The sequence below is a fragment of the Fundulus heteroclitus genome, chromosome 20 (assembly GCF_011125445.2).
Source record: "Fundulus heteroclitus isolate FHET01 chromosome 20, MU-UCD_Fhet_4.1, whole genome shotgun sequence".
Classification (NCBI taxonomy): Eukaryota; Metazoa; Chordata; class Actinopteri; order Cyprinodontiformes; family Fundulidae; genus Fundulus; species Fundulus heteroclitus.
In genome coordinates this window covers 16,126,434-16,152,152 of record NC_046380.1, presented here as the reverse complement: position 1 = coordinate 16,152,152, position 25,719 = coordinate 16,126,434, and the positions used below count along the sequence as shown (strand labels likewise).

General features: G+C 39.5%; 2 protein-coding genes across 2 annotated transcripts in view; both read right to left on the bottom strand.

Annotated features, from left to right (window-relative positions):
- iars1 (isoleucyl-tRNA synthetase 1) overlaps positions 1-25,719 on the bottom strand; it is a 68,455-nt gene that overhangs the window by 41,565 nt on the left and 1,171 nt on the right. The window contains exons 3-12 of the mRNA XM_012869293.3: positions 23,333-23,489; positions 23,088-23,207; positions 22,913-22,995; positions 21,948-22,065; positions 21,091-21,238; positions 13,195-13,282; positions 12,889-12,949; positions 11,380-11,475; positions 8,361-8,483; positions 680-771 (exon numbers count right to left, since the gene is read on the bottom strand). Coding sequence (XP_012724747.2) covers positions 680-771; positions 8,361-8,483; positions 11,380-11,475; positions 12,889-12,949; positions 13,195-13,282; positions 21,091-21,238; positions 21,948-22,065; positions 22,913-22,995; positions 23,088-23,207; positions 23,333-23,489 — 1,086 coding nt within the window. The remainder of the gene's footprint in view (positions 1-679; positions 772-8,360; positions 8,484-11,379; positions 11,476-12,888; positions 12,950-13,194; positions 13,283-21,090; positions 21,239-21,947; positions 22,066-22,912; positions 22,996-23,087; positions 23,208-23,332; positions 23,490-25,719) is intronic.
- On the bottom strand, positions 2,721-4,722 carry LOC105930892 (desmin). The gene has a single exon (XM_012869306.3). The coding sequence runs from the start codon at positions 4,620-4,622 to the stop codon at positions 3,486-3,488; it is 1,137 nt and encodes a 378-aa protein (XP_012724760.2). The 5' UTR covers positions 4,623-4,722; the 3' UTR covers positions 2,721-3,485.

Genomic DNA, 25,719 nt, shown 5'->3' with positions numbered 1-25,719 from the left:
CATGATAGGTGTCAAAGTCACACCACTGGCAGCTTAGATGAGCGGCGCTAAAGTAATTTAAAGATACAAATGCGATCAGACGAGTCAGACAACAGCAACAAGACAAAAGGAATGGTGACGGTGAAAGAAAATGTATTCTTAATTAAAAATTATGGTTATCTAAGTTACACAATTCTGAAGGAAACATTTAGATTATAAAGTCTGACAGCCTCTGGCAGAACAGATGAGTTATGGCACTCCTTAACACATCAGGGCTTTTCCTAAGGCTGTCTACAGTACTGTACAGGGGGTGAGAGACATTGTCCTTAATAGCTCTGATCTTTACCAGCATCTGTGTCTCACCACCTCTTTCAATGGAGCCGGCCAGGTCTCTACAACTGACTCAGCTTTTAATCACCAGCCGCCACAGCTCATAAGACAAGCCAGGTGTTAACTGTCAAACTATGCAGCCGTCATCACACCCGGCTTCACTGTGCATAACAATGACCTTAATGTCTTTAGGCATAACGCTGTAGGTATTAAAGGGGGGAAAAAACATCAGTGACCTTTTCTAGCAAGCTGGATCAAGCTTGTTTTTTTTTTTTTTTTTTAAGTTTTGTGAAGACAGAAAAAAAATATATATTTTCAGAGGGTGATGAGAAAAACGAACAAAGGTATGTTTACAGTAAAGATGTCTCACCTCCAGCAGAAAGGGTAGTTATGTTTGAAAGTGCTGGCATTGACCAGGCGCCCCTTCTCCTTCAGCAGTTTAATGATGTTCTTGTCTGCGTCCTAAAACAGAACAAAATACAATATTACAGAAACAACCTCCTTTAAGGTTTGAGCTGCCAGTGTGTTGGAAGATGGCATTTATCTGCAGTTAGCAACAACAGGAGCCTGTTAGTTAGGCTCTGGGACCCCTCAATATGTGCAGATCTCTGCTGCCACCAGAATACTTTGGTGGAATAGATGTAGCAAAAACATATAGAATAAAGAAAAAAGGCACTGATATGTCTTATAAACAAGGAGTGTGCATTTAGTTGTGTAAAAATATTTTAACAGTAGAGTTTTAAATGAATCCACACATACTACATACACAAAGATGCATCTCAGTAACTTAGAATATCATTGAAAGGTTAATGCCGGAAGCGTCTGTGTGCACTGGCTCTTCACGCTCAGACACAAGCCACACTCTACGCCTGGTGGATCTCTCCCAAATGCTGGTGAAGATTCTCAGTCATCCAGGTCATGGTCATTCCAAAGAATAAAAAAAAAAAAAAAAAAGCAACTGCACTTGTTTTCCGTAGTTGAAGACGTTTCGCTTCCTCTCCAGGAAGCTTTCTCAATTCAAAAAGTGAATTGATTGAAAGTCAGGAGTCTTCTGTGGGACTACGTAGGCCATCATAATCCTGTATCACAACTCATTTAATTTTAATGGTCTCACAATCGTTTAATGTTCTGAGAAAACAGAATATTAGGTTTTCATACAATGTAAGCCACTATCACTAGGAATAAAGCTTTAAAATATCACTCCATATGTAACTAATTTAAATAAGTTTCAATAAATTAGATTAGGCCTTCTGATGAGGCTTGGTGGTCCGATTAAAATCATATTTTCAAATTGTTAAATATCGTTCTCATTAAGTCCAAATTTCTGTATTAAAAGTGATTTTATCCAATGTAGTATTTCAGAGTTTCCCCCACCGTATTATAAGCCTGGCAGGCCACCAGGCTTCACTTGCCCCCCACCAGGGTAAGCATTGTTTGCTTATTTGAAATGCCCTGATATTTGAGAGTGAGATAAAACGGTTAGTAAAGTTCTCGTCTGGGAGAAAACCTACTAGACTAAATAAGCTGACATGCTAGGTGTTATTAGCTCAACGCACATTACGCCCCTCCTTTAAGATGAATGACAACTCTCATCTTCGGTCAGTACGACACGGAACAGTGCGCCGCTGATGTTGGAGAGCAACATAGAAAAGTAATTTTTCTATTGCACTTTTAGCATCAAATAAAATGTATACTGCTAAAACAATTTCCAATTTCCATTTTGATTCTTCTCCCCCACCAAGATAGAGCTCCACTTTTTAAACGGACAAACTGAAGTCAACTAGATGCAAATAAAGCTGAATCCTACGGTGTTAATTCATGAACAGACCGAGCCCCGTCTGCCATACAGTCTTAAAAAAAAGAAATTACGACTAAGGTGACATTCAGCCTCAATGAATCAGTGAAAACTGTGTGTTTTGTTATGCAGCTCACGTTTCACGATCATATATGCCATCAGCCAGGAGGCTCATCACACACTCATCTCCCTCTAACTACGCTCGCAGTTCAATTTACAGGAAGCTCCTAAATATATCTCAAAGTGGTTCATAACCTGTTCTTGATTAAAACAGTTTAATTTTTTTCCATCTATAACCCCCCCCATATATTCTTTTTTGATCATAACCACACTAACAATAGTGTGGTTATGCATCCCTAATGAGATGATTGTTTGGAAATCCGCCACCAACCCAGAGGGAGGGTGAATCTAATTCAACAGTTGGCCACATGGATGATGAGCAGATGTTCTGCATGTTAGTCAAACACAAGGATATCAAATTAACAAAGTGGAGTCAGGCCATTAAACAGAGTATTAAAACATTTTAGTTAGACTGAAAGGTCGGATATTCAAAGACGTTTTTTTTTTTCTGACAAGGGTTCAAAAGGCATGCTGGAGGAAAGAAACAACACTATCGTTTTATATGCACTCACTTAAATCTTTATTAAGTAACAGGTGGTAAAGATCAGTGTAAATGGGGAAACAGATTATTCTTGTCACAAACACTCAGAATCAGTCAGGGTGGCCGTCTTCAATTCGCACCAAGTCAGGAGTTTTGCTGTGAAGGAAACTTGGACAGGCGGCAGCAGACTGACGACACAAAGCGAGAGACTGGAGCACAGAGAAGTGACAGAGGTACGACAGCGGGTTGGCTGACTTGGCAGGAAAAAAAAGGGGAAGGTAAATTTAGCAGGACTACTGCAGGAGCTGGAGTGAAGGAAAGGAGAACGAGCGAGGAGAAATGAGGGCTGCCAAACCCAGATATGTGCTGAGACAAGGACGGTCAGAATGAAGGAGGACGAGTTTTGAAAATGATGTGAAATTTCTCAGGAAAGACGGAGGACAGGAGCCTTGGCAGCAAACTAATGGGAGTCAAACATGAATTATACAGGAAAAGAGCTGGGTAATATGAAACATAATTTATCCCAAACTGCGCATTAGATACATATCGCTGTTAGATTTGAAGTATTTTTCTGGAACTAAATTCCTAACAGGAACAGTAATTTGGACTTTTATGGGTTCTGTTCAGTTAATCAATGAAAGCCTTACTATGGTTATTATAATGTTAAACAACACCCAGTCCTTTGATTAAGACATCTTTAAGTCTTTCTAACAAGGCTGCGGTGGTTGCTCTGCTCCATGGTGCTCTGCAGGCCTCCCTGTTCAGGACTGAGGGTAATTCTTAGTTATCTTTAGCGATTCCCAGCCTCTGCTCTTCTCCTTCCAGTAGCTTCCTGTAGGTGGCGATCTCTGCATCCAGCTTGAGCTTGATGTGCAGCAGTTCCTGGTAGTCTTGAAGATACTTGGTCATCTCCAGTTTGGTCTCGCAGAGTTGAGCCTCCAGCTGGGCGATGATGGCCTCCAGACCTCCCACCTTGTCCATGTGGGAGATCTCCATTTCCTCCAGCTGCTGCTCCAGGGCCGCATTGCGAGCTCTCAGGGCGTCGATCTGGTTCTGTAGGTCTGACACCTGATTTTGGTAGCTTGTGATCTCTTCCTTCATGGTCTTCATGTGCTCCTCGTGTTTCCCTGCATGCTCCTTGAGCGTGTCGAATTTGCTCTTGTACCACTTCTCGGCTTCTTGGACATTTCGAGCGGCAACGGCCTCTATCTCTGCACGCATGTTGCGCAGGTAAGCCGCCAGGTCAGGGCGGTCACCGTCCAACTCAGCGGTGATCTTCGAGTCCTCGATCTGCTTCATGAGGTCGGCCACCTCTTCGTCGTGCAGCTTCTTGAGAAACTCGATCTCCGCCACTAGTTGCTCAATGCGCTTCTCGAGCTCGGCCTTCTGCAGCGTGGCGCTGTCAACATCCTGGCGAAACTCCCTGAGAATCATCTCCGCTTCCTCTTTAAGCGCCAGCTCCTCCTCCAGCTTCAGTCGCCACACTTCCACCTCCTCCTCGATGTAGCCTCGCTCGATGTCTGCGGCTCCCTTCTCGTTGGTGAGGGTTTCGATCAGCTCCCGCACCTCTTTGAACTTGAGCTCGTATTCGTCACTGATGCCACTCGGGCTTCCCTTGTAGCGTTGCTGCAGAGCGGCCAGCTCGGCTTGCAGGGCGGCGTTTCTCTGCTCGAGGGCCTGGACCTTTGCGATGTATCCCGCAAATTTGACATTGAGCTCCTGCATCTCCTCCTTCTCGTTGGCATGCTGCTGGTGTATCTCTGTGCCCAGCTCGACTGCGGTTCCGCGAAACCCTGAGCGCCCGCGGCTGTCGTACGATGATCCACGGCACCGGGAAGGGGATGGGCTCTGAACCCTCACCCTGCCAGAGGAGCTGCTGACCTGTAAGCTCTTCTGGGTGTAAGATGAAGCCCTCATGTTGTGTAGGATACTGGGTTTCCTTCTCAATTTGACAAATGAACGATGCTCTGGCGTTGCTGTGATTCCCACACTGAGACTGAAGCTCCCTCCAATCACTTCTTAGTTTTTATACGGTGCCAAAGAATGTCTCAGACAGCCATGAAACTCGGACTACGCTTTAGCACATCTCAAAAGTGGATTATGACAGACTTTCAGAGAACTGTTGCTCCGTGCTCTTTATTAGCTAACGCTGTACTGTCAGTGACCAGGCGGGTCAGGTCCACTCCCTGCTTGATTGCACCAACATGTTAAATAGTGATCACATCATGCATGGCAGCTATTTTTACCCTCTTATCAACTCAGGATGCTAACGAAGCTGGGTGTGACCGAATGCAGCATGGACGTATCCAGCGTGCTGGTAGAGAGAGGAAAAAAGTGCTGTGAAAGCATCTTTTCCAAGAACATATCAAACTGTTTGATGAGGATTTCCTTCACTCTCTGCTTTTTTTCTTTCAGCCTTTCAGCGAGTAATCTGTCTTCCATCTAACTTTATCTTCTGCACCTTCATGTCCTCTTTCACTCCATCCATAAATCTCCTCTCTGGTCTTCCTCTAGGGCAGGGGTGTCCAAACTTTTTGTCACCAGGGCCAAAATTGTCAAGTCAAAAGTATTCCAGGGCCAAAAAGCATAAATTAATAAAAATAAAAAAACATTTTTACTAACCCCAATATTATGTTGCGATTTTTTTTAAATAAATTTGTCCGATTTTCTGTAGGAAAGAGATGCATAAATCATTGTAGGTCCAAAACTTAAAAAAAAAAAAATTCACATTTGCCTTATTAAAAGATGGTCATCCAGTTTGCAAACTGTTTTGCAAACTGGATGACCATCTAGATTAAAAAAAATAACTTTTTTTGTGTAGTCTCAGCATTTAAAAAACAGAATTTGGGTCACTGTTTGTTTGAAAACACTTGCTCTGTTTAGCTAATATCATTAAATGAGTTAAAACAGATTTTTTTGCCTCAAAGTCATTTGAAACGAAGCACATGCTTGAATATACCAAGAGCCAGAGGCGGCGCTGGGCTCAATCACCTGCGCGGTTAAGCCTTTTCAGAGTATGGCTTAAGACCGAAAGAGCGATCGATGGAGACAAAACGAGCCCTCACAACGTACTTGTGCAAACATATGTTTTCCATACAGTGAAAAACATAAAAGAAATATGTATATAAAGAAATGGTTAAAATGTGTGTGCGCACACACAAGACTATTTCTCGCACCTGCTTTTCGTGATATTTAAAGACCAATAATAATATGCAGCATAGAGTGCTGGGTTTCATTATGCCTACTGTTTTCTGCTAAATAAATGCTCTAAAAAAATGACATTATCTTTGCTTTTTATGAACATTTTCCACCTTAAATTTATACTGAGATAAATAACGTTACCGTGAAGGTTTATACCGTGATATGAATTCTAGGTCATACCGCCCAGCCCCAAGTAAACGTCATTAGACAGATGGAGTCCTATTTGCAAAAGGTGTGGTAATCAAAAAAATAATACTTTGTATTGTACATAACATTTTCAACTGCAAGATAAAAAAAAAGATCCATCTGCATTAGCTGCCCCTGCTGACGGGCCAAATCATTCTTAAATTGTAGTTGTGGGCAACACAAAATCAGTCCAGGGGCCAAAAATGGCCCCCGTCCTACTTTGGGCAACCTTGCTCTAGACCTGCATGACAGCTCCAACCTCAGCGTCATTCCACCGACATCCTCACTATCCCTCCTCTGTGCATTTCAGGCTGGCCTCTCTGGCTTTACCTCCAATACATCAACATGAGCTGTCCCATTTCTTTCACTTTACACTACAACCCAGATGGAGTAATACCTCGTTTTTGTAGATTTTGCAAGTAGGAAGCAGCATCGCTGCAAGTGATCTTTATAAATACAGCTGCAAAAAGAAACATCCAAAGATCTGTAGAATCGATCAGAGTTTTTATTTTTAAAGAGTGTTAACTCCGCCTGCACCAGTGAGTCATTCAGTATACGGCGGTAGACATACTAACCCTGCATAATGCATTTACTGTGTTGATTGTTGTTTTTTGGGATGAACCAGTTTATCTTATTAGGATTTCCCATGAAAGGATTTTTCATTTGCTATATAACTGTTTTTAAAGCTACTTTTATCGCCTAAAGTAAAACATAATTAAGTTTTCTAAACTCTACAGGGATCGGGCTTTGCTTCAGCCTCACAGTTGTGTGAAAAATGTGCTCATATTCTTACATGAGGATATTTAATATCAATTATAACGATTATAATTCTAAGCAGTATAATTAAAACTAAAGAAAATGTGTTTTAAAACGTTCTTTAACATTGTAATTTAGTAAATTACTATCTCTGCTGGGGGAATAAATTAGGGCAACCCTGGATGAAAATGTCTAAAACCACACACAGACGCATCTCATCAGGGACACATGATTAGACGCAGCTTTTTGAAGGAGCTTTGCTCCGTTTAAACCTGAGATATACAGTCTAACGTGCTCCAGATTGAAACCAAACACTTCAAATTTGAGCGAAAGAACCTCTAGGACCAAGATTGTTGCAATTTAAGAGTCTGGGAAAGGATTTAAAGATGTTGTAAAAGATTTAGTATTAATTTGTTGTAAAAAAAATAACTAACAGGGTTTGGCTGGCCAGACCGCAGACCACAAAATGCTCAAAGAAGCTTCTAAAACCCTAAAATGTCATCACTAGATCCACTGCAAGCTCATGTTTTACAGCTTTAAACTTCCTGTTCGGTGTGCAAAGAGGAAACCTTTGCTCTCAAAGAAAAGGGCAAAAAGGCTTTTCTCATGACTTTGAATATATGTAGATATTCAATGTGAGGTACAATGATGGGAAATATAAAGCTTACACAAAAGGTGAGTGAGATTATTTCATCACACCTGAATGGGCATGCATACGTGAATAAAAACTGAATGTTCAAAGAGACGTCCTTGGGACTATTACAAGGAAGTTTAAAACTTATGTAACAGCTTCAAACCTACCAGGCCTTGGAAGAAAAGCCCAGCATTTCATTGAGGGGCCTTAGCGTATTAATGAGCCAAATATGAACTCGACAAAATTATTATTATTATTATTATTATTATTATTATTATTATTATTATTATTTCCCCCTGAATGTCATGCTCAAATGGTCAGGCAATAGAAAATGAAACCATATTCGGGGCTCAACACCACACCAGGCACACCTCCAGCTCAACAAAACCTAACTGAGAAAACACTTATCCAGGAATATGCACATTGAGGACCTCTTTTCAACACCTACATCTTGACTTTTTCTAAATAAATGCTAAACAACATACTGCTCAAACACAAAGTCTGGACAAAACTGAATGAAAGAAGCCAAAGAAGAAGGAAAAACTTGTCAAACCCCCCCAAGAACCCTGGAGAATTATTCATTAACATCACTTCAAAGTATTGCATCCAAGTCTGGCTCCTTGGTAGCGAAATATAAAGACAGATTATAAATTATATGGATATTATATTTTACTTATAACAACTACTACATTCACCTTACAGCTAAGAGGACAGAACAATTGCCCAGCGGGTGCTCAGAATAAAAATCAGGGGTAAAACTATTATATTTGTAACATGCTTTATGTGTTAAAACATACATCAGTTGTTCCTGGAAAGAGCAGAAAACGTGAAACTTTGCTGAACTTAATCTGCATGTAAATGCATGACGTGTCACTCACTTTGACATACTGTCCTGCAAAGTCAGTGACCTCTGAAGTGAAGCAGCCGGAGGCATCCACAGGGCAGATAGGAGCCTGGTCCCTCTGGATGATGCTGTATTCAGTGCACACCCTGTAATCATCCTGCACAAACAATAACGTCATTCACTGGGAGAATTTACAGCTTTTCTTATTACATTTATTGATTTTCTTATGTTTTTTTATGTACAACCTCAAACTTAGTACAAAATGTCAAGGTTAATCACCGTCAACCCTTTTTGAAGACATGTTTCTCCAGTTTAAACATGTGACTGCACATCAAATTCCTTGCTGAGGTGGACAGCTTTTACAGCATTGAAACAAGCTCTGCTGGCATGTGGCAGCTATGCACGAAAGATATGAGCACTGCCCAGCTCTAAATGTAATTTCTATTCAAACACCCTGTCAGGATCCAAGACAGATGACTCACTGGCTCGTTTCACATCTAGTCATAACAAACAAAATTTTCAAAAACGCAGTAGGGCAGCGCCTTTTCCCGACCATACGTCTTCAGAGTAAAGGCATTCGTAGTTCAGCTTTTAGTTTTCAGATAAGTCCAAGTAAGTCTCACTGCTAAATAAAGGATTGGAGACCAAATGAAAAGCAGTAACTACCTTACAAAGTGTTTGCTCTGAGACTCGGTACACAGAGAGAACTATTTCAAACCTTTATTTTTCGTAATTTTGACGATTAAAGATGATAAACCCCAAAATTCAATGTCTCGTAAAATATTGTGGTGTCACACACTAATCAGGTAACTCAAAACACCTGCCGAGGTTACCTGAGCCTCTAACCGGTCTCTCAGTCTAGGTCATTTGGCAACACAATCATTGGGAAGACTGCTGACGAGACGATGTCCAGAAGAGGATCATCGCCTCCTTCCACAAGGAGGGAAAGACCCGAAAGATCGTTCATAAGGAAGCTGTTTGTTCACAGAGCACTGAATCCAACCATACTCATGGAAAGTTGAGTGGAAGGAAAACGTTTGGTAGGAAAAGCTGCACCAGCAACAGTTATAACCACTGATAGGGTTATGATAAATAACCCCTTATTATCCTACAAAGAAAACCACAGAAACACACGTTTAGGCTGTCCTGCAGGATAGGGCAGAGGAAACCAAACGGAGATGTTCCCTCCCTGACAGTCTGGGATCATCTGTGCCGAGCCACCTCTTTCTCTCTGCCTTTATTATCAAACTTAAAAAAAAAAGGGACAGGAGAGGTCAAATGTTTACAACATGGGGGTTTGCACACAAATAGGGGAGCAAGTTTGTTGGGGGTGGTGATCAGTCACCTGCGAGATGCACAGCTGGATAAGGCAAGACATTCCTTATCTGGGAGAATCATTTGTTCTCCCCTGTCTGAAGTTAAAAACAACAGAACATCCCTGAAGGCCAACTCTTAAAACAAACCAAATGCCTGTAACTTAATAAAAATAAAATTATTACATTCACATTTCTCGAACAACCGCAGACCTGAGAAGACTGGTGAGCAAAATCTATTCAAGAATTTGGAGGAGCTTTACAAAGAGCCTGAGGCTGGAGTCCGTGCCTCAGGAGCTACTTCGCACCGATGAATCCAACGATGGGCTACAAACGTTGCACTCCCTGTGTGAAGCCACTCCCCAACCAGAGACAACTTCATAAGCTTGCCTGGACTAAGGAGAAAAATAACTAGAAGAACTAGTCAGAGGTCCAAAGTCTGCTTTTCAGCTAGAAAGTAAAGTTTCCATTTCATTTAGATATCATGGTCCCAGAGTCTGGAGGAAGAGTCAGTGAGGCACAGAATCCATGTTGCTTATACTGTGACATTTCCACAGTCAGTGGGGTTGGGGTGCCATGTCACTTGCTGAGGTTAGTTCACTACATTTTCTAAAGTCCACAGTCAATGCAGCCATATCAGGAAGTTCTGGAGTACCTAAAGTTTCCCTCTGCTGACAAGCTTTATGGAGATGCAGGTTTAATTTTCCCAGCAGGACTTGGTACCTGCCCATGCTGCCAGAAGGACCAAAAACTGGTTCAGTTTGTGTTACTGTGCTTGATTGGCCAAAAACTCGTCTAACCTGAACCCAATAAAGCATCTATTGTCAAGGAGTATGAGAGAAAACTACAAGTGAAGGCTTGAAATATTTCACTCTGTGTACTGAAGCTGTTTAACATAAGAGTTTCACTTTCTGAAATATATTGAACTTTTTCATGATATTGTAATTATTTAAGACGTACCTGCAAAAAAAGGTTAAAAAGAAAAACAGCTTCAGACTCTGATGAGGTTTTCTCAACTTTAAAAGCAATGTTAACCTCCCACAAAGAATCATTTTCATTCCTCTGAATGACATTTCATGTGCAGCAAATACAGCCTGCTGAAGGGAGAGGGTGTCTTTTGTAACAGTAATGCTTGAAATATGTTAACAAAAATTATTATTCTCATGAAGGCTGAACACTAAGTCCTATTTTCACACAGGAATCCCAAAGCCAACATCCACCGAGCACGAAATAAAAAGCTGTACTGATAATTTCATTAAATTCCCTCAAAGATGATTTTTTTTTTTTTTTTTTTTTTTTTTTACAAAATTGTCATGGAGTTTTATTCCTCTAATTATTAATTTGATCAAATCCACCCACGTATGATCAATCATTTAATGGTACATCAATCAGTGACTTAGTTACAGTTTTATCTTTTGTTCCCTGAAGGAGAAGCATGAGACCCAACATTGACGTCTGCTTAACGAAGCACCCAAATGATTTGGCGACGGCCGCATTTTCATTTATTATCAGTCTTAATGCTCAAAGGTCGACACTCAGGACATAAAAGCACATCACATTTCATAATATTCATACTTTTTTTATATATATTTTTCTCTTTCAGTGAACAGAAGCTATGAACAAAGTTTCTTTACTGATGTACCATAATTTACCTTAATTTAGATAAATTGAGGGCTTGGGAACACAGTGCAGCGGTTTGACATATGAACAAATGGTGATAAATATTAGCATGTTACTCACAGCTCCAAAGTAAGGGGCCTGGTGGACAACCCCTGTGCCCTCTTCCTCCTTGACGTAGTTGTCCGTCACCACCTGGAACGCTCCTTTCTCTGCACACTTCGGAGGGGAAGTGGAAAAACAAAATTAAAAAAATGGGCGCAGGCAACAGACATTTAGTCTTGTTACATGGTTTGAGTCCATGACCCTAACCAACTAGGATCTGCACCTTTAATCATATATTGCATTTGATCAAAGCACTAATGCAAAAGTATAAAATGCATAGAAATGTACCCAGTACAAGGTCCTCCTCCTTGTCTGCTTAAGTAAAGGGATGTGTTTAAATGTTAGCACCCATGTGGCTATTCAGCTAGGGGTGTCATCTTTTTCTGCTTTGCAGGGCTCCAGGGTGCGATCAATTCAGTCGCACATGCAACTAACAATTTGCAACCATTCCTATTCTGTGTTGCACTGGTGGCTCCTCAGGCCTGCACACATTATCACACAGTGTGAGCAACAAATACGTAAGTGTGACTTCTGTAGCGCTGTAAGATGCCAGACTTCAGGGCTTGTTGCTGCAGCAAAATCCCCTTAGAAACCACCAACAGACATACCAATCCACAATCATTGATTGGACGGCAAGTTATGGGCGTTAAAGCAGTTATTTATTATTATCATTTATTAGAGTTGGTTGCTAAAAACAGGGAGAGGATGATGAGGAATAGGAGACAGTAACAGAAGCGCTCGTGCCTGGATCCTGCAGACTGCAGCCAGGGGACTCTTCACAAAAAGAGGAAAACAGAACTTTAATAACCGTTTTCCTAAAAAAAAAAAAAAAACTATGTCAAATGTCTGCCGTCTATCAAACTGAATAGTTGTAGCAGCTCTAAATTTGAAGTTCTTTAAAATATCGAACTGGATCCTCTCTGCTGGTCTCAACACTTGGTGGATTGGATGTTTGTGTCCAGACTAATCAACTCATGACAAATTTCCCAATTTAATTAACCAAAGTTATGAAACTATTTCATTTACCAGTTATCAAAAAGCTACATGCAGGAGCAATGCTTCAAAAAGATAGAGATCTGGAGAAGTCAGTTATTCTGTTTTCATTTAATGCACAGCAGCTGCTGGACTTCTTTCAATTTTCCCCCTTTTTATCTCTAAACGCCACATTGTTACCATTAAGAAGCTGATTTCTTTTTTTTATTCTTTTAGGAGCCTCTAAATGTTGTGTTTGTACACAAAAAATCAGCGCAGCCAGTTGGCCCAGTGTGTTATATTTGAACTGACTGATCCATGCAGATGCTTGTTTCCTACACTAGAGAGACACATGTGACACTTGTGCCCTGGTACAGACAACAAAATGGCTCTGTGGTTAAATGGATACAAATACTGCAAATTCCCTTTTAGGGGAGATTTCAGTTGAGGAATCACTCTAATGTGAGGTAAAAAAGTAAAGGTAAGGGATATTACTTTATTTTAAAAAAGAAAGATGTAAAACTGAGAGAAAATAAGGTTAAAAAGTCTACCTACCTTACTGAAGTACTGAAAAAGTGGTTTGTACTTTTTTCCTTTAAGGACCTTGCCAGGGAATCTAAAAAAAGCACAGAGGACAAACTTACCATCGCCACAAAAAGGAGCACTTAGAGGTGACCTTATATGACATTATAAAACATTTATTAATAACACCCTACTACTTTATGAGTGTATTTATTTACCTTCTTTATAGTTAATACGGTTTTCAGAAACCAAGCTGGGCAGCTGAGTTCCCTCAATGAAGAGCCGAGATCCTACATCTGTATTGGTTACTTGTATAAATCCAGTAGAGTTTATACTCACTTGTCCAAAATCGTATATTCACTCTCAGCTTTAAAGAGCGCTCCCAGTCTGGCTTCCATCATAATGTAGGTCCTTTCTGTGGCGTTATCTGAAAGATAAAGATGTGCAACACGTTACTTATTGTACGATACATTTTCCCACAAGTTTTATATGAAGAACCATTTTTACACAATGATCTCTAATAATAAGTCAGTAACACTGTCAAATGTTAATGCACATGGGCATATATTTTAGACCAGAAAAGGCAAAAACTAGAAATAGAGAAAGAAAGGGAATTTTTAATGGTCACTATGTTATTAATAATTTAGATTCAAGGAAAGCTGATATTCAAATATAGAATTTATGTTGGTCAGCAGCTCCCAATTGAAAGTGCCAAAATTATAACAAAAACACGTCAAATCTTTATCAAGTTTGGAAATCCTTCATCCAGGCTTCATACACATTTTCATTTATCGAAATCCCATACTTCTCCACATGCCAATTTCTAGAGTAAGTCCATCATAGGTGTATTTAAAGTTTTTTGCATGAGTATCAAGCGGAGCACTGTATCGAAAGCAGTAATGCTCCACTTGTGAAAGTAAATCTGTTAGGCTCTCTTTGGCGTTAAGGCAGCATTTCTAATCGCTGCACTGCCAGACAGGACAAGCAAAAGTTAGAAATACTACTTTGTGGAAGATATTTCAACAGTGCAAAATACACAGACTGTAATGCAATGACTGGACACACGGGTTGAAGGATGTTTTTCATTCAATAACTCAATATAAACAATCAGGTATGCAGTATCAGCTCAAGACTGGATGTGATATATAAATGAAAAAAAAAACAAAACAACATAACTCGCATATTTCTTTTCTTAAATTTTGATTTTTAGTCATGCAGAAAATAAACAAAGGGCATATTGTATGTAAATAAAACCATTTTCAGCTCTTTGTGCTATTTTTCATACCAATTCAGAATAGAAAAATGCATAAATCACCTACTTCACATGAACATTGCCGTCATGGACGTATCACAAATTCTTAACATCCTTACTATCAAAGAAGAACGACTCTGCTCATTAATCTAACGTAAGTCCGTTTTTTTGGTGGCCGCCTCATGTGATGGCTCTGGTCATTTTTCATAATCTGTCATCTCAACAGTCCCGTCACAGTGATTAATGCTTCTTAACACCAAGTTCACATACAATAAACAGCAACTCATCAAATATGTTCCAGATCTCTTGTGCAAAAGCAAACGAGACGAAGCCCAAGATTGAAGACAAAACAAAAATTATACATGATTTTTTTTTGTTTTCTTACAAATCATTTATATAAAGAGTGAAATGCACATGTATTCATCCCCCTTTTTTATGATACACTTGTATAAAACCCAGTGAAACCGATGTCCTTCAGAAGTCCACTAATTAAGTCCATCTGTGTGTAATTTATTCAGTATAAATCCAGCTGTTCTGTGAACGCCTCAGAGGTTTGTTAAAGAACTATTAGGGAACAAAAAGCACCATGAAGACCAGGGAAACCACCGGGCAGGTCAGGGAGAAAGTTGTGGAGAAGTTTTTAACATGGCTAGGTTATCAAACAATTTCCCATGGCAGGACATCCCCCAGAGGACTGTTTAATCTACTATCTGAAAATGGAAAACGTTTGGTACAACTGCAAACCCACCAAGACACGGCCGAGCAACAAGAATATTTATCAGAGAAGGCTTGCAAGCGACAAATGTAGTTTACCTGACAACTGGTTGAGCGAGTTTTGGCAGCAACAATCACCACCAATTGCTTGCAATAACTGGCAACAAGACTTTGACATCACTATGGAGAAGTTTAGGCCCACTCCCCTTTGGAGATTTTTTTAGTTTTTTAGAATTAAGCCACATTTCAGGGTTTTTGAGCATAAAACGTCTGTATAAAGACTTGTCTCAATCAAATTTAAGTCCAAACTTTAATTAGGTCACATCAAAACCTTCCTTTTCTTTTTTCAGTCATTCAAGGTGATTGAGTTTGACCAGCAATGGGCCAGACATCACTGTCATGTGAGGCGAGTAGCCGGTAGCCCAGCTAACACAGTTAGCATTGTTTATTGCAGCCCGGCGAGCTTGTAAAAATACTCACCATGATCTTTGCGTACAATCACGGTATTCTTTTTTTGACAAAAAAAAAAAGTGAAACTGAAATGGATAACTGGCCTGGTGCTTAGATTTTGAGGTAGAGTGAGGCAAAGCTTGTCACATCTTGTTTTGTTCTACAGACAGTGCTCAACAGCCCACCTAGTGGTGAAATTTCACTTATTACAAACAAGCTCTTTGGTCAACCGTGCCGAGGCCTGTTTTGAGTGGAACATGTCCAGCTAAACCTGTATGGTCTTGGCCACAGCTCAGTGTCCAGGTATAGGCAATTTTTTTTTTTTTTTTTTCAGATCCTCAGGCAGTTATTTGCCAGAAGGCGCCATCTTATGCATCCAGTGACCAGTGTGAGAATATTTAAGTGATGATACCAAATTTAACACACCTGCTCCCCGTTTACATCTGAGATCTTGGAACACTAACTGATCACTAGACCACACGGAGGAAAAAAGACTAATTGGGAAGAATTGCACTTTTTCACTTAGGGGTGTATTCACTTTTATTCCCTGTGGTTTAGACATTAATGGCTGTTTGTTGGGTCATTTTGAGGGGACAGCAAATGTACATGGTTATACAAGCTGTATACCGACTACTAGTCACTCTTGTGAGATACTGTACATTATGTGTTATCTTGTCTACCGTCTAAGTGACATTTAAATTACACACTTTCCAAGGGCTGAATTATCACCCACTTATTGATTTTCCTCTAATTAATGGATTTATATTATAAATGTATTCATAATTAATCCTTTGTTTTTTTCTTAACTATAAGATCTCGTGCCTTGAAAGAAGAAATGTTGCTCCAGTCTCAAAAATGGTATAGAATATTTTTCTTAGCATCGACTACAACCCAAACATGAGTACACCATCTAGTACATTGTGAAACATGGTGGAAGCATTTGGCTGTGGAGCTGCCTCTCTTCAGCAAGGAAAGGGAAGCTGGTCAGAGTGGAGAGAAAGATGGAGTCAAATGCGGGGCGATCTGAGTTTTTGACTTGAAATGAGTCCATTAGTTTCCTAAGGACTATATGTAAGCTTAAGACCCTCAGCGAGTGTTGCTGTTGGCAAGTGCAGCAAACTGTGTTTTAAAAAAGAAAAAGAGAGCAAAGATTATGTGTTGTTGTGTCTGCCTGTTGTGTGTAATTGTGTGCACCCTGAGCCGGGTAACACATAATGACAGTGAAGCTTCTTGATTCTTGATCCTGGTAGAAAACCTGCACAAACACTTTAGACTTGGGTGGAGCGTTACCTTTCAGCAGGACAATACCTCTAAATATGCAACCAGAGCTATGGTTTTATATATGTATAGATCAAAGCATATTTATGTCAAGTCCAAGTCTAGGCCTAAATCTATTTGAGAATCTGCAGCAAGACATGGAAATTAGTGTTCATAGACCTTTTCCATCTAATCTGACTGAGCTTGAGCTACGATGTAAAGAAGAATGAGCCCACATTTCAACCTTTAGATGTGCAAAGAGACAAAATACCTGAAGCTGCAACAGCAGCAAAAGGCGGTTCTATCAGGTATTGACTCAGGAGGCTGATTATAAATGCACAATGCGCTTACAGGTTTTGATTGGTCAGAAAAATGTTTAGGTCATGCATCCTCTTCTTTCCACCTCACAGTTGTGCACTACTTTGATTTGGCCACTTCCATAAGGTTCTGAAACATAACATTTGAGTTTGTGGTTGTACCGTGAAAATAAGTGAAAATGGGATGTGAAAACCTTTGCAAGGCACAGTATAAGACCAAGACATTTTAAGAAAGCATGTTGAAAAAAATGGCTGAGGGGAAAATTAAAAAAAAAAGGAGACACTGAGAACAGCCAGTGCAGCAGTTGGGTGGCGGGCAAAAAGCAAACGGTCTGATCCAGAGGGACAAAAAAAAAGGGGGACAGTACGAAGCAGAATCAATAAAAGATGTTTCTTCCCCTGAGTGGTGTGAAAAATGACAGCACAGCTCAGACCTGCCGCAGCTGACAACCCTCGAATCAACCAGAAACACATGCGGCAAAAGGAAGGAAACCGACAGGGAGCCAACAACAAAAAACAATAACAGGTGCATGTGAGGGAAGAGCGATCAGGAAAATTAGGAAAAATGTTGGGATGAAGATGGAACGAGGGACGAAAAGGAGTGAGGAGAAGAGACTGTGCTGATCCCAAAAAAGAACATTCATTGGTATTCCAAGGCAGTCTCTCATGCAGCACAGCACAGTCGGTGCAGTGAGGAATAAACGCCGCACGACAACAGTGCCCCCTGCAGTATCTGCTGCACTACGGCAAGTAAAGAGAAATCTAGGTCATCCATTTAAAAACCCACCAGTTATCTCACAGGAAACTGAAAAAAAAATACAGCAGGAGGGTAGCGGAAAACAGTAGCCACCTCTCCAGGGTTTTTTTTCTGTATCTGAACAAGGACAATGCTTTTTTTAAGTGGCCTCATTTAAGGTTCGTCCACATTTCCAGGTTTCAGGTACACACACACACAGACTTTGTCTGGATCCAGACCTCAAAAATCAGTGCAGGGATTAAAGGGTTGGACATTTTGTCTCATATTAGGTAAAAGCCTGTCACACCGTTCTAAAGAGAGCTGTATTTCTTTATTAAACACACTTATATAATGCAAATTTAACAATGCAATTGCAAATACATAAAAAATATGTTAAAAAAGATGCTCCATTTTGAAACCTGTTTTTTCCAGTTAGAGAAATTATGTAACATCTCAGCAATGGGATGATGAGAACATGTTTACTTTGTGGTTTGTTAAAATCTTGTGCACATAGAAAGGGTCTCTCTTTAAATGACTACACCTACAATAAAAAGAACATGATATAATGCATTTTATAATAATAAAATAAATAAACCATCACCCTGCACTCTGCCATTTTAGACCAATCAGCTACCCAATCAGAGCCGAGTGGCATTTCCAGCAGGAGGCTTAAAGGAGCAGGAGCGAATTCAGACACGGTGACAGAACATGCTGCAGCATTTTACAAAATGTAGAAGAGGTTCTAGCATTTTGTACATACAAATGTTTTTCACATTTTACTTATTCTTTAATATGAAATTGTAACTGTTATAATAAAGCTGTAATGATGGCACGTTAACCAGTGATGCCAGATGATGGCTTCAGTTAGAAGAAACTAGGCTTGGACGGCTAAAACATTTAACCTGTTGCACATGTCTATCATGCTGATGTTGTAGCAGCAATGAAAATCCTGTCAGAGAGGAACGCGTGGCACTCGGTTCATTGTGCAGGTCCCTCCCTAGTCACACCCTGCAACTTGGGTTGTGCAGGGTGCTGTCAACAAAAAAAAAAAAAAATCACAAAGCAATCTTGAAATGTGTGCCTGTGCCAAGGTGCCTTGAGGAGTTTTAGTTTTAAAAGAGAGAGTTGGCATCCAAGAAATTGGCCTTAAACAGCACATGTTGAGAAAAGAGGTAAGATCTCTCCGGAAGAGCCGCTATCCCATGTTATCCGGGCTGGTTGTACGTAGATGGCCTTTAACTTTCTGCACTCTCTGATCCAGCAGTGGAAACATTTTCTGGATCGCAAGCCTGAATAGTGGAACCTGACTGACGAGCTTTGCCAACCTTTTGTAGCTTTTGGCATAGCTACAGAGTTTTGATCTGCAGGACAAAAGTGTGTTAAAGTTTCTTCCCTTTCACGTTTACTGTACAGCCTGAAGGAATCCACACAGGGATAAGATTTTGAGACGCCACCAGGGAGGGCACTCCAGACCATGTGGCAGAACTGATAACAGAAAGATGGGAAGGTTTAGCTTTATCTCTGAATCTCCAAACATAGTCCCGCTCTCTGCCGCTCTGGGTCCAGGGTGGAGAAAAATTATGTTTTTGTGCGTTCAAGCATTCAAGGCTCAAAACATAAAGCAAGCTATGGCAACTCTTGTGAAAAGTGAATCCATCGTTAGACAATCCAACGTGATTCACAAAGGCTCCATCGAAACCGCAGAGACTGTGGGTAGGACTGGGCGATAAATCGATGTAATCAATTAATTTCAATTTACAATATTTTAAGATTTAATATTTGCAAAATCTGGATTGTCTTTTGCCCGTCCACTCATTGCGCTTCAATGAAAAGAATAGCATGCACTGCTGAATATGTTTAGGAAAATATATAGTCAAAATATTGTAAAGAGGAAACTTTAACCATAATATGAGGCACTATAATTTACTCATTTCCTTTTTTTAGTTAGTCTGAGGTTATAAAAGTGAAGTGAAGCCTGTTCATAGCGCATTGTGTAAAACCACTAGCAGCAAACATTTTGTTATATTGTTTAAAATGGCAGGGCCGCCATCTTGTTTCAGAAGCCTGTTTCACAGCTTTCATGTAGCTGCACTTTGAATTCAGATCAATTCCCAGATGAAATGCTTGACATAAACGCAAGTTTTTAAGATAATATCTTGTGGTGAAACGAAAAGGAGGGGAAAAAAATAAATCAATAATGGCAACCAGATTTGGTATAATAAAACCAGAGATTTCATTTTTAAGCCATATCTGCAGCCCTAACTGGGGCTAGAACATAATTCCTCAAAACCTTTTTGGGTACATCCAACAGCTTGAGAGCTTTGAATTTCTGTTTTTTTTTTATATTTGCACATTCTGTATAATTTTGAATATGTTCTCAGTGATGAAGAGCAGCAGTTAAATCTTTAATCTATCCTTAAATTCTGTTAATAGTTGGGATATAGTGCAGCAGCTTTAGATGAAGTTGAATGCAACAACGTTTGCTGTAAAAAAAGTACAATTAGTACTGTTCAGTTGCATTTTGATTATAAATCTGCAAAGAAATGGAAAAAAGGTTTGTCCGATTATTGAAATAATTACTATGGAAGATTAATTGATTATGAAAAACACTCATAGCGGTGGCCCTAGCTGCCACCACCATGTTTCCACATGCCAATGGTTCAGAGCAGAAGTCTCTGACTTTAGTCCTCAACAGCAAACCTGTAAATGCGTCTGTGCTCCAACACACCCTGGAGTTACATCCCCGGCATCTAATCATGTTTTTCAGACATCTGGGGATGAGCCAGAGTTGAGTTAAAAACCTAAACCTTGCTAAACCTAGGAGCAAACACATCTCTGTACGCTGAGACTCTGACTTTATCCTCCTTTTTGTAACATCAACAAGATGATTATTCAACAGCAAAACATTCAAGAAGTTTATCTATTGCTTCCCTCAGGTACATTGTGTAGTATTTTTACAACGATCTGTGAGATTAATACTGCCCACACAACCTCTATATAAATGTGTAACTTCAATAAAAACCAACAGCTGCTCCTTTTCTAACTTAAATATAGTTTCTAAATTAAAAGCAGAGATTAGAAAGTCCACCCACTGGTGACGGTAGAGCTATGCTGATCTCTGGGCGTAGTTTGCTAATTCATATTATACCTGTGCAAATTTTTCCCTATTAAAAAAAACACACATTAACTGAGAAAACAAACAAAATCCAAGGAGGAAAACAGACTTTCAGTCACACAAACCTTTTTCTAAAGCGTCAGCCTTCAAACAAAGCTATCAGCCCAACTAATTTACTCTTCAACCTCAACCTGTCCATGAGCAACAGACTCCTCTGCTAAAGAGAAAACAAATAATGTAGTTCTGGAGGATTATCACTAAAGTATCAAGATAACTAGAGTGCAACAACCCCCATATGTTTAGACAAAAACATCTGAAATAGACAACGAGTGGAGAAGTGCTCAGTCCTTTTGTGTTTTAGCGCGTCACTGATTATTTTAGGTTCTTCCCTCACCTTTGACCTGGACATAGAGGAACTCTGGGTTGACACAGAGGGCCAGGTTACTCGGCAGGGTCCAGGGTGTGGTTGTCCAAGCGATCAGGGAGATGTTCTCGCTCTCAACCAACGGGAAACTGACGATCACAGAGGGATCCTGAACGTCCTGCAGATCAAAACGAAGGAGTTTAAGTACGTTCGGGTCTTCACTCTCGTTTCCAATTTGGGAATGTGCGTAATGTGTGAAGCAGGAGATTTTTCAACAGAGTAGGGGACAGCAAATTTACATGGTTTTTTTAACGTTTATAATCCTCAGGTAATGTATGCAGTGACTCAGTATATATCAAGAATGGACACAAACTCTTAAATAGGATGACTTTAATCCTTAATGTGAATGCAGAAATCTGCAGGTTCTGCTGTTGAATTTTTCTCAAGACATTTACCACAAAATAAAAATGCAATTAAGGGCATTGACAGCTCTTAGTGTCTAAAACTACAGCCTTTTAGCAAGCGGTATGTAGCTTGAATAGCTTCCTTTATGACAAAGAAATGCTAGAAAACTTTTCAAAGAAACAAACTTACAAGTTAAACTCTTTAATAGAAACCTACTTACAAACTTTTTTTTTAATCAGTTGTTTTCCCAAGCTAAATAGACTCTATTTTAACTGATAATTAGAAATCGCTGCTTAAAAGACAACATTTAATTTAGAAGAAGACATATTAAAATGTTATTGTCCGTGTAAATCTGTTTCTCATACAGCCCAAAGAGATCACATCCCAGAGGAGACAAAAAGTTAGTGAAATTATCAGAATTAACTCAGAGAAATAAGCCGGTTCATTAAAGGATCCTGAATGCGGACCTGGCTTGAGCTTACCTTGTAGTTCTGATTGGACTCAAAGTTGGAGAGTGGGGTGTTGCAGGCAGTGGAGTAAGGCATGACTTTGACCCCCCGATACACGAAACCCTTGTCATACAGCTGTTTAAACACCCACCTAAAATAAAGAACACGAACCAACAACAAGCAAAGCTTGTATCAAAGTATGTTGCATTATGTCTTGATTGATTACATTTTGATACATTTTAATCATAATTATTTGCATTTTATAACAAGGTAAGTTGATACAAATAACTTTTCTTTTGTGTTTTACACCAGGTTATCCTAATGTATTGAAGAATAAAAATCCAAATGAAGCAAACACTACATTTTAACTAACTTTTTACTTATTTACGCACATGGTATGTGATGAGGTTTTTCCAGGTATTCGTTTATTTATCAATTACACGGCATATTTGAATTATTTCTATGTAAAAAAAAAGGACGGCTTTAACTCAAGTGCCAAGTTGAATATAGTTATTTAATATATTCCAAGTGCTGTGAATTCAGGCTTTGCGTGACAATAATATATTCATCCCATTTGAGGGAGTCTCGCTGCAGGAGATGCTCACACCTGAAAGGTGAAACATGTTTAGGGTGGCAGAGAGTTGGGAAAGCCTTATATAACCTCAGAGGAAGGACTTAGCTTGTAGTCCTGTCGTCGACGCAAGATTTAATACATTTATTTCTTGTATCATGCTGCTATAACTATAGCCAATCCTGCCAGACTGTTGTAAGCATATTTATGTATTGCCTTTTAAGATAACAATGAAGCTCAAAATAAGCAAAGCAATCCATACCAATAAACCCCCTAAAATATAAGAAAAACAATTTTTTTGCTGTGGTAAAATATTGAATAACCTGAAAAATGTGAAATTCGGTGTTCTTTTAATTCAAAGAATGGATTTTATTCAGTAAATTCATACAGTCTGCATAATAAACCTAAGAGTTTGAGATATTCATACCAAACTGTCTCCATGAACCACGGATAAAGAGTCTTGTAGTCGTTCTCGAAGTCGATCCAGCGGCCCATTCTTTTCACTGAGCTCTGATGGAAACAATGAAAACAAGGACCACTTAATAGATGTAAGCACAATCATTAAAGACTACAGTCCGAGTTCAATATTTTGTTGCACACACCTCCCATTCATGGGAGTATCTCATGACAATATTTCGGCACTGCCTGTTGTACTCAGCGATGCCCATCTTTGCCACATCGTCAGGTCCTTTGATCCCCAAGGTTTTGTCGATTTCATACTCCTACAATGACAGAGATTTAAAAGCAAAATCACACAGAATATTGTTTTTCCAAATATTCACAGTAATGAAGCAGCAACCAGTGTTTTGTTTCTAAAAAAAACAGTCAGAGGAAACCAAAATCTCACCACAGGCAGGCCGTGACAGTCCCAGCCAAAGCGCCGGTCCACATGGAAGCCACTCTGGTGGGCAAAGCGAGTGACGATGTCCTTGATGGTGCCCGCCAGGATGTGACCGTAGTGTGGCAGACCCGTGGCGAAGGGAGGCCCATCGTAAAAGGTGTACCTTGTCAGGTGATGACAGCAAAAAAAACAATCCCAATTAGTAATATTATAGATATACGACGAGCCACGGGAAAACTGGGAACAAGTCGACAGAGCACAAATGGAGATAACGGAGAAAACCATAGATTTCTGGAAAAAATTATGATTTAGTTTTATTGCTGCAAAATGTGCTAGTAGAAGTTATGAAGACACCACGCCATGCTTGAAAATGACAGTTTTGGAGGTTTTAAAACGGTAACCTTTGTGTTTAAGCTCTTATTTGGGAGGAAACTGGCCATGGACCAATCTGAACGCATAATCCAACAACAGAACTGCGGCTGTCACAGCGCTTCGCTGCAGGAGTACATGTTCACCAGGACTGATGCCGACGCTGGACTCTCTTCAGATACTCAGAGGGAGATTAAGCAGAAGAAATAGCATCTGCATAACTTTAGGGAACATGCCTAGTTTTCCAGCTGATGTAAATCGAAGAGGAGGCCGATGAAGAATGCTTTGGACTCACAGCGCAGGAGCAAGAATGCGAGATATTAAAGGCTATAACATTGCAGCATAACATAAAAAAAAAGAAAAAAAGAGAGAGACAGCGATATGGAGAAGAGCTGTAACTTTTACTGTAAATGCTACAGGAGAAAAAAAATTGAGAAATCTGCATTTGGGATACAGTCCTGTAGCTGCAAACTTTCTCCAGAGGTGAATAGAATAGATGGCGGCGCAGGATTCTGCAGCAGCCGAACCGCTCCGGTTCATTTTGGTTGCCTTTGTGACTTGATTCATGTAGAACATATGGATGGATTATTTTTCAGCAGAAAGAGAGCGGCATGGCATGAGTCTCATGGGACAAGTTTTAAAACTTTTTAAAAACCTCTTTTGACGTATCAAAATAAAAATATCAAAATCCATGTATCATTCTATCTTTACATTTTTAATATCCAAACATGATATACCAGTTTTTTTAAATCCAAAACCAAACATAAAAATACATATTTCTCCTGTTTCTACCGTAGGCTGAGCTTGAATATATAAAATGGATAAACAGGCCACAACACTCAATTTTATTTTAATATTTAATTGCTTGGCACACCACAGATAAACACATTGATCAACAACCGCCAAACTGCTGTCAATGTGCTAGAAATGCATATTGTCCCTCCTATTGAATGATTCATTGCTACCACCTTGAAGATTGCTTTAAAAAAAAAAAAAAAAAAAAAAAAAATGAGCAATTAAGAACAGCAGCAATACCATCGTATGAACATGTTTATTTCAGACCAAGTGCAGTCATGATGCAACTTCCAGACACAAAAAAACTAAAACAGTTGACATTTACCAATTTTGTAAATGTGTTACTTTTTTTTTTTTTGCTTAGTTTTTTGTGTACGTTATCGTTTTTGGACAGTTGGAAGATGTTTGCTCAGTGCACAGATGTATATATCTGTGCACTATACAAATATATTGTAATGCAGTGCGGCAGCAACCTATGCAAAGTGACTTAAATTAAAAGCTATGGTTAACGCCCAGCCTGCTTCCTCAGTGAAGCTAAAGAAACGTTCAGGCCTGTTTTCTCAGTAATCTTCTTTGCAGAGTGCAGACATTTAAATGGTTTTATCTTCTACACTTCCTTTTTAGATTTCTATAAGTTTGACATTGTTGGAAAGCTTATATTCCACTATTTCAGGACCTGTGAACAAAATTCAATGTTTCATATTAAAGAATATGTCAGTTTCACTAAATTTGTGTAGTTTTAAGTTACTTTACAATTATGGGCTAAGAAGTTTTTTGTTTTTTTTTTAAATCAAAGAGTTTGACAGTTGATGGTTTCATCTGTATCTTCTATTATCAGAAGGAATTAAAATGAGTAGAAGTGGGTGTTAATGTATCTGCTGTTTTCCTAAAATGTTGACAGACATAAGAAACCAAAAAGAAGCTCGTTCTGAAAGGCTCTTAAAGATTTCTAGACAAAATTAGTCATGAAGCCTCCCAAAAAAACGGAACAAATTATCATAGAGCTCAATTAATTATTAATTAAACTGCTTTCTCATTGTCAAAAGCACAAGTCATCCTTTCATGCAATGGGTTTGTATTTGAAAAAAGACCTTTGTCTTTTAGAAAGAGATTTTTAAAAAATCCAAAATATTTACTCTAAATCCAGAGAAAAATAACTCAAATGAATAATCACTGACGCCCTGTTATGGGAATATTATTCTGAAGTCACTATGGCCTCACGCCACTCG